This window comes from Corapipo altera, unplaced genomic scaffold, assembly GCF_003945725.1.
Source record: "Corapipo altera isolate COAL_440 unplaced genomic scaffold, ASM394572v1 0, whole genome shotgun sequence".
NCBI lineage: Eukaryota > Metazoa > Chordata > Aves > Passeriformes > Pipridae > Corapipo > Corapipo altera.
Window position 1 is genome coordinate 54,532,899 of NW_020884872.1, and position 14,043 is coordinate 54,546,941.

Here is a 14,043-nt window from a genome sequence, read left to right on the forward strand (position 1 = left end):
GAAGTATACAAGCCTAGGTTAAAAATAGCATAGAATTTCAGTCCTTTTCAGGTGCTCCAATTTTCATAATTTGACTTGGAAAGTGTACTTTTTCTCTAATATACGTAAGCTTTCCTTCTTTCTCTTTTTTAAACATCTGCAATTCCTTCCTCTTATCTTTGATGTAGGCCTGCATTCTGGTTTGTATAGTCTCGTTGCAGTTTATGTAGGTGTACTTGTACAGTTCGTTTGTGTAGTGGCAATTTAAGGTACAAACTTTCTAGGGATAAGACTGTTGCATTTGTGACTGCAGCTCTCAGGCTTGGCATCACAGGGGCAGTGCTGCAGTATGGCTCTGATCTCAGAGAGCTCTGCCTGCACTAGATTCTCAAGTGCTCACAGGAGGTCTTGCTTAAAATGAACTCAGTGATGCCAACAACATGGCTACTCTTTGGCACCTAATCTAGTAAATGTATTTTTTTTCCTTTACCAAAACCGGTAATGTTTGAGTTTCTCCAGATCATAAAATAGGTATAGTCTGAATGAAAGCATAAATTTAGCATTGCTTGTTTGTCAGTGAATGAGATGGTTATGCTGAAAAATTGCAGGCAGTTATTTTCTGAAACATGCTGGATTTGTCCAGTATCACATTAAAGTTCTTCTCTGCGTGGCTACATGTAATTTTATTTTTAGCTGGTTGCATTTGTGCTAACAGATTGGATGGTGTTTGCTGTAAATTAAATTATTAAAAAAACTACAAAACCTGTTCTTCAGGTTGAACTCCCACCTCCTGATCTTGGCCCAAGCTCTGCGCTAAATCAGACACTTAACTTGCTACGGGAGGTTCTGGCGTCTCATGACTCATCTGTTATTCCGCTGGATGCCCGTCAGGCTGACTTTGTGCAGGTATAAGAATGTTTGACTGCTCTGTGTGTGTGTGAAGAGGAGGGAGGGGGGAAAAATGATATGTAAGTTAGTTCCAGTGCTCAGAAGATAGGTGGAATGGTAATCTTTTTGTCTGGTCTCATTTTGGAGCTTTCCACCAAACCAGAGTTTGTAATGTGAATAAGAGGGTGACTAACAAAGTGGATAATTATAGTACGGTATGGAGTGCTACTCTTAACGCAGTATCTAAATTCTGTTATGCAATTACTACTCCATTAAGTAAATACATCCTCAAGATTGCACAATTACCAATTATCTAATCTGGGTTACTCTTTCTCCTGCTAGGTTGGAATCTGTTCTTATCAGGTTTTTATACTTTCCCCATCACTGTGGTAGCTGATCACCTGCTGACAAATACAGTAGAAAACTGTTTTCACAGTTGGAAACTCTCATTCCTCTTTATTCTGCTTTGGGGAATAAATACGTGATAGAGACAGAATGAGGTTAGAAGCCTTGTGTGACATGATTTCCTCCCTCCTCTCCGTCTTTTCTGTGTATTTGCTATTTTAGGTTCTGTCTTGTGTGCTAGATCCGTTGTTACAGATGTGTACTATGTCTGCAAGTAATTTGGGCACAGCTGATATGGCAACCTTTATGGTGAATTCGCTCTATATGATGAAGACTACTTTGGCTCTCTTTGAATTCACTGACAAACGTCTAGAAATGTTGCAGTTTCAGGTAAGCTTTAACAACCTCGAAAGAAAATGAACTTATTACTGATCTTTGCAGACTATAAGTTGTGATGTGAACATATTTATCTTTGATAATGTTGGCTTTGGGTCAATTCTAAATTGGGGAAATGGGGTAAGAGGACTTCTTATCAGAGACCATGAACAAATAGCATCTTTCATTTTAAACATACAAAAATTATTAAAAGATTGAGGTTTGTTTGGGTTAGTTGCTGATAAACCCAGATCAGTGAACTTTTTCATTATCCTGATAATTCTGATGTTTATCTGCAAACTGTATGAGAAGAGCATATGGAAGTTGAAAACGCAGTCAAATAGTACTCGATCATCATCTATTTTGTACTACAATATAGTGTAGCTGACATAACTACTTCAGTCCCGCTGTCTACCTCTCTTTTGTTTGGTGTCCCCTAACATCCCAGGATAGTAGTTCATATGTGGTACCATTTTGAAATGGAAATGTAAGTTTAGAAACTATTGACTTGCAAAAACTTGGTCACTGCCCATTTTTATTTTGCTACAGGAACAGGTCTACAGTATGTCTCAGGAGAGCTTTCGGAGCCAGGGGACTTGAAAAAAAAATTACAACTTCTTATTTTAAGGGATGAGTAAGGATGGGGTGTGAGCCATTTTTCACCTACTGCTCCTAATCAGAATTTCTAGCTCCTTTTACTTCTGAAACAAACCTCACCAGACAATCTCACCAAACTGTCTGGGGTATTTCTAATTTCTATTATCAGCTTTTATTTCACAGTAAATGTTGCAATTGATTTATTCTTCAGATAAGCAGTAGAACTGAAGCATATGCATTTAACACCATTTACTTTCTTCAAACATTTTTAAAATACAGGAACAGACTGAAAAAATATCTTTAAGATTATACATAAGTAGGTTATTCAAGTGGAGTTAGAATGACATATTTAATAGGAGAAAGATTTATTTTTTTTTCATAGACAAAAGAACTCAGACAGTTAAAATCTCCAAATTGAAATACTAAGATTTCCCTCCTGATTTAAAAAGGAAGGTGTGTTTTTGTAAACAATTTTAGGAAGTAAAAGGTGAACTCTTAAAATATCAGACAAATAAGTCTTACATTTTACTAGATGTTATTATAAATTTTTTCTTTTCTTTAGGATTGGAAGAAAAAAAAAAAGAAATGTGGGGTAGTTATTGGTAAAAATGAAGTAATAATGTATATATACCCAAATGTCTCAGTGAGACTGCTCAAACTAAAAAATGATTGCTGCTGCTGAGACTGGATTTAGGGATTAGGTTTCTCTGCGAAGTGAAGATTATATTAAGTATGTAAAATACTCTTATGACCCTTTTTCATATGGAGATAGTTAAAAAAATTTATAACTAATTTCAGCGTCTGCTGTTCTTTCAGTTAACTTTTATCAAATACGTCTTTATCAAAATTGAATTTAAAATGAGTACTGATTATGATTTAGTTTGTTTTATTCTCCTTATTAAAGACTGTCTCTTGTTTATTATAAAACTGCCATGCTATTGTCAATACTTTCAATAAGAGTTGAATGATTTTTATCACATGTTTTCAAAGAATTATAGGAAAATAAACTTATATAGGAATTTTTAAGATCAGGACTATAGTATTCTTCATTTTCGGTGCTGTCGTGTTCACAAATAAAAAAAATAGGTTCTTCTATTAGTCAGATGTGAAAGAATTCTTTACATTTTTATTATTGGCTCCTGGTAATATGGAAGGTGTAAATGGATAAAATAATTATGCTCTATTTGTAGTTTTTCCTTATTAGTTGATCACTCTCCTTCTTATTTGTATTTTTTTCTTCTTACTTATGTTTCTATTTCTTTCAGCCCCAGAACTTGTTACATTTAAATATGCTCACACACTTTTTATAAATACTTTATGCTTAAAATTTCAGATTGAAGCTCATTTAGATACACTCATAAATGAGCAAGCTTCCTACGTGTTAACAAGAGCTGGTCTAAGTTACATATATAATGCTCTGCAGCAACACAAACCGGAACAGGTAAGCTTTTATAATTTACATGTTGATGAGTTACTGCATACTTGCCAACCAGTAGAATTTTGGCACTAATATTTTTGCAAATTAGGCTTCCTCTGAAAGCAAAACCTCAGTCCTGGTTCCGTGTAAGAAAACTCTAGATATTGCTATTGGACAAAGGCACCTTGCAGCTACAGATTTTCCCTACACTACACGTTCGGCAAGCTTAGCAGGTTTGATGTGCAGCAGTCCTTCTCTGCTGCTTGTCTGTGCCCCATCGACAGACTCTATGCACCACTGATATCCTGTATGTTCTCAGAATAACTGTGTAGGTAGTTTAATACGCCTCAGAAAGTGTGTAAGTCAAGCTGGCTTTAAAAGAAAAATATTGGGTAGGTATACCACCGATTCCATAACACCTAGAACATATTAGACCTGCTGTGCACGTGGCATTCACCTTTCTTCGTTGCTTGCTATAGCACCACACATGGAGTCAATAGCTACCTGCATGCTTTAGGTAGTTGCTGCTTTTTTTCTTCTGTGAAAAATTGGCAGATGAGTTTAGTAGTAATTTGAAACAGTTTCTTCTTTTGTCCTTACTCATTGATGTAGCTATTCTAGTACCAAGGCAGTGAGATTCTCAAAGTGAAAATTTGAGATTTCTTAGAGGGAGTTGAAAACTTGAATTCAGAGCTCACAGTCTTCCTTTCCTTTGAAGCACAGTTGCTATGTGTCTATAGGTGTTAATATAGCCCTTCTTCCCTTCAGCTGTGTCTATGTCCTTTTGTGATCTTTTGTGAAAGTGAAGTGTTTTCTGGAGAAAGCAGAACTCTACTGGAGAGCTTTATGTTGTTTCTTCAGCTAATAATTTTGCATAAAGTGCCCAAATTCAACAGATTTTTATGTATAAAGATGAATAAATAAATGAATAAATAATCTGGCTAATAACTCAACTTAGTTTTCTATTCATGAGCCTATCTCCTGTTCTAAAACCAATTTCAAGTTGACTAGGGTTGTTAATGGAATGTAGCAATTTTCATATATCTGTACAGCTGCCTGGCCGCAGAAGTGATTTCGCAGAACTTGCTAGGGAGTTGAACAGCATTTATTTAGACACTGAATTGCCATACAGCACAGAAGATTTACTGGGAAGCAGGTCTGAATTCTGCATGGTCCTAGTACAGATAAATAGAGCAAAGTTGTCCTCTGTAAGTCTGGAACACCAAGGGAATGTGGCCAGTTTGTAGTTCAGCTTTTATTCTAAACCTTGTGTAAGGCTAGTTTTGGCCTTATTTAATGGTAAAGAAGGAAGAAAATTATTTGAAAGTACATATTAAGAACTCCGTATTGTCAACTTTTAATTTAAGAGTGGTAGAATACAAATGAACTGTTAACAGCATTTCAGTACTGATACAGTGATATAGTTTCCAAACATTTAAGATCCTGTAGCAGGACCAAATAAAAATGTACTACTGAACTGATTATATTGTTTAACTTTTTCTACATGCTAGTATGACCTTTTTTTTGTTTGACTACTGATTCTTAGGGTCCTCTTTCAAATTTGTCAAGTATGGATTCCGTGTCCCTGAAGGTTGCAATGGTAAGATTTTAAACTTTCATATTATGATGGTGATGCTGTGACATGGGAAAGAATACTATTAATTATGTGATGTAGTAGATATTCATCTAACCAGTCCTACTCTTTAAGAATAGCTAAATGACGTGTCTGGGAATACTTTCGTAATTTGTAGTAATTTGACCACTTGAAGTAATAAATACATAAATTATTTCTGAAGGTGTAGTAATAGAATATTAGTTTCCAAGCCTTGAGAAACAGAACTTTACTTACAAGAATGCTATCCCATGAGTCATCTTAAATTGCTAAAAGCAAATACTTAGCTCTAATTAGTTTTAATCAGCAAAGTTTCTTTTTTTGCTTCTACTTTGAAATGTAGGTTCTGCTATCATTTATAATTTTAGTCCTAAGGCTTTGATTTTATGCAAATAGTTCAGCTTTATTCAGAAGTTAGATGCTTGATATATGTCAAAGTTATATTTTTTAAGTTGAAAGCTACTATGTATTTTAAAGCAAATTATCAGCCGATACTTTTTCTTAGAGTGTGTGAAGGCTTTTTTGCATAGAGATAACAATATCACAGTTCAGTAGACAATAATGTATGATCTGTCACTCTTCTTCCTTAGCCAAGTTGAGCTTTATTCTGAAAGTTTAACTGTAAAGGCCCACTCATCCAGCAGTGCATGTATACTCCCATGAAAAAAGGTCTTTTTAAAAGTATTTTTTTTAAGATTTTATTTTTAAATTTTATGTTGAATCCTTATGTGTTAGCATAGCTGCCTTTTTTTCTTTTCAGATTTTAAACCAGTGATTCTCAAGCTGGTTGGATGAACAGAGCTCTGGCACAGAGCACTCAGTGGTGTACTCAGATCAGCCTGTGTTCTCATTAAAATTTATAAATTTTGCATTTAAAATATCTTCTATTTATCATGGCCTTGTAGATCAACAAGGACTTTAAAGGCTGTAGCTTGGGGACCTTGCCTTTAAATTATATATATATATATATGCTGCTCTGTTATCTGTAGTGGTACATAATAATTTCACTTAAATAGTTAGGAGAAGAATCCAACTGTTTTATTTTCTTCATTACTTAATATCTGCTTCTGTGAACACACTTTAACCAGAATAGAAGCAAGTATGCTGAAATCAAACCCACATAAGTCCCATCTATCAGCCTAATCTGTTGGTTTCTGAAACCAATAGATTTAACCAATAGGATTTAAACCAAGAGGGAGTATTTTTAAGCAGATTCACTGCCTCCAAATTATTTTCCAGGTCCCAGCCTTTTCAGTTGTTCATACATGCTTGCAGATGCTGTGCTAGTCAAGTCCATAACCCTCTCAGTGAAAAGCTCCCTTGCTTTCCAAACAAGGGCAGAATACCCCCCAAAAATTAATTTGTGAGAACTGTGACTTCATTAGTCACTTTTGCCTACATTTTGCACATTTAAATGATGGATGGATGTGGGGTTTAGGATTTACCAGCTTGAGAATAATCATGCAGTGTTCAGGAAGGTTGCCATCATCAGATAAACTTGCCTAGGGCCCTGCCTGAGTATGTAATGCAAAGGATGGAGATTGTACAGTTTTTATGGGTAACCAATTCTGTGTTTGATGACATTCCTGATGAGAATTTTTCCTCTCACTATCTAATCAAAATTCTCCTTAGTGTAATATGTATTCAGTATTCCTCATGTTTTCATCCGTGAGAAGAACTGGTTTCATCTTCTCTATAGTCACACATTTGATGATACATTCACGGAATGGTTTGGGTTGGAACGGACCTTAAAGACCATATTCTTCCTGCCCATGACAGGGAGTTTGGAACACCTTCCACTAGACCATGCTGGTCAGGGCCTCATTCAACCTGGCCTTGAACACTTGCATGGATGGGGCACCCACAGTTTCTCTAATAGATTGTTGAAGACAGCAGTAATGTTCTTTCTTAGTGTTTTTCTCTCTACCCTGCTAGAATCAAAGTACTGTCCTTTTTTCACTACATTACATGACAGGGGAGAAGTAGGCTTAGAAGCAGTTTCAAGAACCCTGAAGTGGGTGATTTGCTCTTGGTTTTCCCAGCATAAGCAGTGATTCCCTGCCAAAAAGTAAAAAAAAAATCTTAAAACACATCTAACTTGGACTGAGTAGATTTCTCTCTGGAATATCTGTATTCCCTCTGCACTGAATAGACAAGGTCTGATCTTCAGTGATGTATGTGTACCTGCACCAGATGCACAGGAAGCATAGCTGGATTCTCACTATTTGCCCTTCACTCATATTCCTCAGAGTCAGAAACAAAATTTTGGTGGCAGACATGCTGAAGTTAGACATTTATTTTGGTCTATTAAGTTCTACCTGTTTTAATGGAATGACTTTTCAGAAAGTTGTGGTTTTACCTATTTACATATAACAGGAAGGTGTTAATATGTTGATCTCATATTCTCTTCCCCTCCCAGGCTCAGTTTGATCGCTATCTGTCTGCTCCAGATAGTCTGTTAATGTCCCAGCTGAATTTCCTTCTGAGTGCTACTGTGAAGTAAGTACCTTACCTTTGTATTTCTCTTATGCTTGCATAATGGTCAAAAAGATGAATTTGATTAGGTTTTAGATCATGATGAGAGTTCAGGTTATCAGCTGTGATCGTATTTGCATTGTCCTTCAGATTGCAATTCAGTTTTGTTCTGACTCCTCTTTTTGAACAAGGAGTGAGGAGTATGTAATTCTGTAACTTTCTGAAGTAATTACTCTAGATTTAATAGACATCATCAAAATGAATTACGTTCATCTATTTTGAACATGTTCTGATGAGTTGGCAATTTTTTGTCAACTCAGTTGTAAATTGTTTTAAAACTATTTTGTAAACTTTCCAAAGACAGATGAAATATGTAATTCTCCAAGATTTCTTTTATCCCCACTGCTTTGTCAGTTCTAAGATTTTCAACTTTGTTGTCTTCTGTTGTAGAGTATTGGCATTCTGTTTCACTGAATATTATGCTGAGATTATTTTACTTTTCACCTAATGTATTTTTTTAGTGATTTTTTCTTTGAAGTATGGAAGTGAGAACTTTATTATTTATCTCTTCTCTTGTTTTTGAATATAACTGAACCCTAAGGCTAGGGAAAGTGCCACGACTTTCTTTCCAATTAAATGTGAACCACGTGAAGACTTTCTGTAGTACTTAAACTCAGAGAGTTATATGCTGCACTGATCAAAAACTTTTCTTGACATTATTTTTTACATTTTTGTGAAGAGTGCAGGCTACAGAATGTATCAGAAATTGAGATTAGCACATCGCATTTTACATAGTGCAATAGTAGTTGGAGTTTCATTACTGGTACCTGTTCTCATTGGATTGTATTACAGGATCTTGCAATTAAAAAATGACATATGTCAAGGGAAAAGTAAATATTGTTGGGAATTGAACAGAACAGTTCAGTCCTAAGGTACCTGCAACGATCAGCTAGTCTAGTTGCCAGGTTCTCTCATGCTGTATTGCTCAGGTTCTCCTCGTACAAAGACTTCCACTGTCCTTCCATAGAGCTGGTGCATGGCTGGGCACAGGCAATTCTGGTGCTTTTCAGTGGACGTTGGGTGTCTCTGTTTACCACCATTCCTGCAGCTCAGCTGGCAGAACTGACCCTGTTGTGTGAGAGCTCTTCTGCTCCACTACAGATCAAAGAAGGCAGTAATGTTAGTGAAACATTGCAACTTCTTCTTCTTGGTGTCAAGCTATTAAACCTGTATTTTAGCTCTTGGTTTGTTTTTTTTTTTTAATGTGAGTCTATTTAAAGGTCATAAATAACAGTAAATGTATTTTGAAAGCCTCAACTTTTCACCGGTAACACAGAAGCAATTTTAAGAGGTAGACTCTATGATACCATAAAGATTCAGGCACAGTGGAATTACCTGAACTTCATCTTCTGTCAGATGAACCAAGATAAACTAGTCATGTAGGCACTCTTTGTCTTATCCCATGGATAAGCTTTTTAAACCTCTCAGTGCAGTTGAAGCTGGATTTGTATTATCTTGCAGCAGTGGGCAGTTGAGAGGTAAGAGGGAAGCCTTGCATGAGCGTGGTGGCTATGGCTGCTACAACTCAGCTGACATGCAGAAGTTTATGAACCTGCTATAATCAGTGCTATAAGTCCATTAGCCTTCAAATGTGTAGCTTTAAACAGAAGCAATCCTTTTGAAGTTAAAATACCTGTTTACAGAGATGCATCCTTGTAGAACCTCAGTCTTGATAGTCAATATTTTCTGTAGTAAATAAACTTTGAAAATTCGAAATTTTTTCAAAATTCAAGCAAAACTTTAAACTGGAACTCAGATTTTAATCTCTTGCTATAGTAGTTGAAATTTTCAATTCTGAAGACATCTTCCTTGAAATCAAATAATTGTGATCCACAGTTGCAGTGGCTGAGCTGGAACCTTTGAGATCTTTGTTCCCAGAATCAGAACACATGCTTTTAATAAGGGACCAGTGTATTACATACTTACTGGCAGTATCATTTAAGCTTTACGACTATGAAGAACATTCCTTCCAGCTTTTGCCAGGACATGCTCTTGTCTTTCAAATTCCTTTGCTCATTTAAAAAGTCTTAACCTATGTATTTATATGGCGGTTGGTCTTGAAAAGCCCTTTTCATTTGTGTTGGATCACAGAAACTGAATGCTGGAATTACTATTTTTAGAAAGTGCTGCCATTTGTGTTAGTGTTAAAATGTATCATGTTGTTATGGCAACTGAAATCCTAATGTACTGATTAATGACACTGACATTATTTGATGGAAAGACTTGTGTGATGCTGTTCAGTCCTCTGGAATATTTTAACAAACTTTTTTTATTTACTCATTTGATACAATAGTTTAATACAAAATCCGTGTGCAATACTTTCTTAAAAGATTTCATGTTACAGTAGCTTAGTGATCCCAGGCTGGGATCAGAGACAGTTGTTTTACCTGAACACCCTGAATATATTTCCCTTATAATAGTGGATCTGGATTTGCTATTATAAGGCCAGTCTCTTTTTCAGATATTCTAATAACCTAGTAATACTGGCAGTTGATGCTGTGTATTGAAAAACTGAATACTGTGTGTCAGAATAAAATGAAGGTTTGATCTTTTAATCTGCTTTCTCGTAGCTTCTGTTCCTTAATGTTTCCTGTAAAGACAAAGTTTGTTGTACTTGATCTTTGAAATTTCTTTTATTTATCAATTCCAAACAGTTGGTGAATTCAGCACTGATTCTAGTGGATGCAGTTTTGGTGTCTTTGTTCCTTTGCTGCATATTACAGCAGGGCTGAATCTGGATTTGTGGTTACCTTGGTTTCATCAGCTTCTGCTTGTGTTCCACTTTTATGGGTTTGGCTGTAAAATAGTTGTAACTACTGTTTCTGATAGATAAAAATGCATCTGCAACTCTAAACACATCAACATGATGATTAAAGTAAACTGATTCAACGAATAGTGTAAAATAAAATTATTAGGTTGTCTTCAAAAAATATTAAACTTTCCAGTTAAATTTAGCATTCATCATCTCTGTGTTGTTGCTCATTTAGCTCCAGAAAAATAACAGGACACAGACTTTATCGCATTGTTGGTAAAAAGTTGACTTTTAAATCTCTGACCTCTACCAGTTCTTTTTGACTGATTATGTTATCAGGTGCTGTCAATATAAAGCAAATAGAATATATTTGCTAGTGGATGAAAAAAAAAAAGTGTGTATTTACAAAGGACAGTCAGAAACCACAGGAGGGAGAAGGTAGATCACTAAGTTTATCAGTCTTTTAAAAGATGCAGTGAAGTGCAGGTGGGAAACTATTGTATGCAAGTTAAATCCTTCTACTAGTTTTTGCTTCATTGTAGAAATAAAGAAGGTAATTTCTTGGTTATCAGGATCATATGTGAGTTTGTCTGTGTACTGTGCAAAGAGAGAAAGAAGCCTTTTGTTTTGAAACTTCGAGCTGTTTTCACAGTTGAAGTAAAAGGGCTTTTTAATGCAACTCACACTGATTTTTAATGTGCATTTTTAACATCTGTCTTTAATTCCCTGTATGTAGTAGAGTTATATTCCCTGCGATTTGCAAATTGTGTTATTTTGTTTTGTTTTTTAGAGAGCAGATAATAAAACAGTCAACAGAACTGGTCTGCAGAGCCTACAGTGAGTTATATGCAGCTGTGATGGATCCTTCAAATGAATATAAGGATCCAGAAACCATACTACACAGATCTCCTCATCAAGTTCAGGCACTCCTTTCATAGTCTTGCATCTCCCAGATCTATCAGAATCCATAATTCTGTATTTGCATTGAATTATTTTTCTGCTTTGAATTTCAATGTGTAACTGTATAGTTAAAGTATGTAGGAATGCTGTTTTGTTTAATCTGCTCGGCAGAAGTCTAGTCTTTCCTGTATCTCTGAATACTTTCTATAGGCCAGAAAATAGAATATAGATTAAAAATTATTTTAATGTATTTCTCTGATGGAAATGGACCTTGACAATGTGCAATCTCTTTGAAAAAGGAGAAAAGCTTTTTCCTTGCTGTACATAATCCTTTCAACTACAGATTTAACCAGTGTCTCTTATGACCTCACCAGTATTTTTGTTTGCTCCATTGTCTGTTCTTTCACTCTTTTTCTCAGCCTATCATCAGTAAACACTGATAACTGAAATTTTAATACAAGTAATAGACTTTGAATGACTCATGCATTACTTTTGCAGCTCATAAATCATTTCAGAATACTTGATGCTCTTTTGCAAATCCTCTTGATTAAATCTTTGAGTCAAAATTTGTGTGGATTTTTTTGGAATCCATTATCTATGTTTTCTGTAAGAAAAAGAAATGTTTGAACTACATGCATGTACATAACCTGGAACTTAATGCTTTAAATTATTTGTATAATTTTGTTTTACTGGAAGGATTTTGGTTTAGTGCAGTTGTTTAGTAGGAATCCTTTTGTCAGTTGAAACTTGCTGATCTCTTAAGGCTGGGACCAATAACAATGTAGGTTACGAAAGTGACTTGCACAGCAATATGGCCATTTCTCCTTCGCATGTTTATGTTTTTTGTTTTACTTCTTTTTATGTGCAGAAGAAGTCCATCTTCCAAGCATTTATTCAGTTCATAATCCACCAGGATATTTTCACGGTTCATGTGTCTGCAGCAATGCTCCTGAAAATTAGTTCACCTGTGGCAACCACAGGTTGTCTTGGGAATAATATAGGAGAGCCATGGTGTGCAGATGTTCCAGGCTGATGCATAGAGAGCCATAAGTGAAGAATTCATTTCTTTCCTCCTTTAGTGCAAAGCTGAAGCTACTTCACATAGAAACCCTGACATTATAGAGTTATGATGTAGGGGACTTTGCTTACAGGAAAAGACAAAAATAAATAAGTAGGACACTTGTTCTCTGTTGGACCTTGTGATAATTTTCTGCAACTTCCTTAAACATAGACTTCTTTTAGGAAAGTATTGTTAAAGAGAAGCCTTCAGGAAACAAAAAGTTAGTAAAATGAATTTATGACTAGTTCCTTTGTTCATTTGGTTTTTTAAAGATAATTTAAGCTAACTGTTTTGTTAGAAACATTTCACTTATTCATACCCCTCTTTGCTGTTGTATGAGTGCCACAGAATTATTACAGTTGCCTGAGTTTACTCTCACATTAAATGTGACTTATTTTATATATATCAAGGGAGAGATGAGCAGTCATTCATATTGAATAACTCATTTTATTTTTATTAGTAATAATATTCCACATATAAAATATATACTTAGTGGCAGCTAAGTCTGCAGTTTAGTATATGCTTGCAAAAGAGCAAAACATAAGAAGAGCAGCAGCAATACATTTTAGCCTCACGGAAAACTCATTGCACAAAATACATCCAATGCACTCAGAAGCAGCTTCTTTAGTAATACCACAGCAAAGCAATAGCTCCTTTTCCAAATGGGTGTAATTTGTTGGTATAGTAGAAAAAGACTGAAAAGTGAAAGTGTCCCTGGAGTTCTTGGATCAGGCATAAATCTTTCTGTAAATATGAATGTTAGATTTCTTCTCTTTAAAGTCTCTAGACCTGTAACGCAAAAAATTCTAGAATCTTAGAAAACCTCTAATGCAAAATTCTGCTCTTTTACCAGGTAAGGCACTTTATATTACTCAGATTTTGCATTACCATAGTATACATTCAGGCGGCTGTTCATTGTTGTTTAATAATGTTAATATTGCTTAATATGCCTATAATTATTACCTAATAGATGAAAATTACATTGGTTGTGAAAGGACTATAAATTAGCTTGTTATTAGATGAACATACTCATAAGAGTGAACTTTTTCCTGAAATTACACTCAACCTCGGTCTCCAATAATCAGTCAGTAGTTTGCATGAGGATTAGTAAGAAGTTGCTTCCTATCTTTGATTCCATATAGAGACTTACCCGTGATTTTGTCTTCTCTTGATAAAAATGCAAAAGCTATGGAAGTTGTAATTTAGGCAAATCAAAGTCAATTGGTAATTTTGGTCTGTGCAATTAAAGTAAATGACCAATGGTCACAAATGAGAAAGGGCATCAATAAAAAATTTGATTACTGACTCTGTCTTCCATGTTGTTATTTCCTCTTGCTTACCTTCCTAAGAGGAGGAAGGAAAAGGTGATTAGATTATGACCTGCTTTTTCTAGCTTGGTATTTTTGATCCTTTTATTTTACAAATTCCAGGATTTCCACACCAGGAACTGTAAAGCTGTTCCCCTGCCTGGGCTGAGTCAGTCAGTTTTTCTGCTTTTGTCCTTGAACACTTTATGTGGAGGGCCGTGCCTTCAGAGAGCAACTCCGCTACTCTGGACTGGGCAGTGATATGACGGGGAGACA

General features: G+C 35.4%; 1 protein-coding gene across 2 annotated transcripts in view; it reads left to right on the forward strand.

Annotated features, from left to right (window-relative positions):
• The window catches only part of COG6 (component of oligomeric golgi complex 6), a 53,420-nt gene extending 39,655 nt beyond the window's left edge, over positions 1 to 13,765 (forward strand). For both annotated transcript variants that reach the window (XM_027647605.1, XM_027647615.1), the window contains exons 14-19: positions 754 to 885; positions 1,435 to 1,602; positions 3,518 to 3,625; positions 5,148 to 5,201; positions 7,633 to 7,712; positions 11,291 to 13,765. In XM_027647605.1, the coding sequence (XP_027503406.1) occupies positions 754 to 885; positions 1,435 to 1,602; positions 3,518 to 3,625; positions 5,148 to 5,201; positions 7,633 to 7,712; positions 11,291 to 11,438 (690 nt within the window). In that variant the 3' untranslated portion in view covers positions 11,439 to 13,765. The remainder of the gene's footprint in view (positions 1 to 753; positions 886 to 1,434; positions 1,603 to 3,517; positions 3,626 to 5,147; positions 5,202 to 7,632; positions 7,713 to 11,290) is intronic.
• Positions 13,766 to 14,043: the final 278 nt, after the last annotated feature.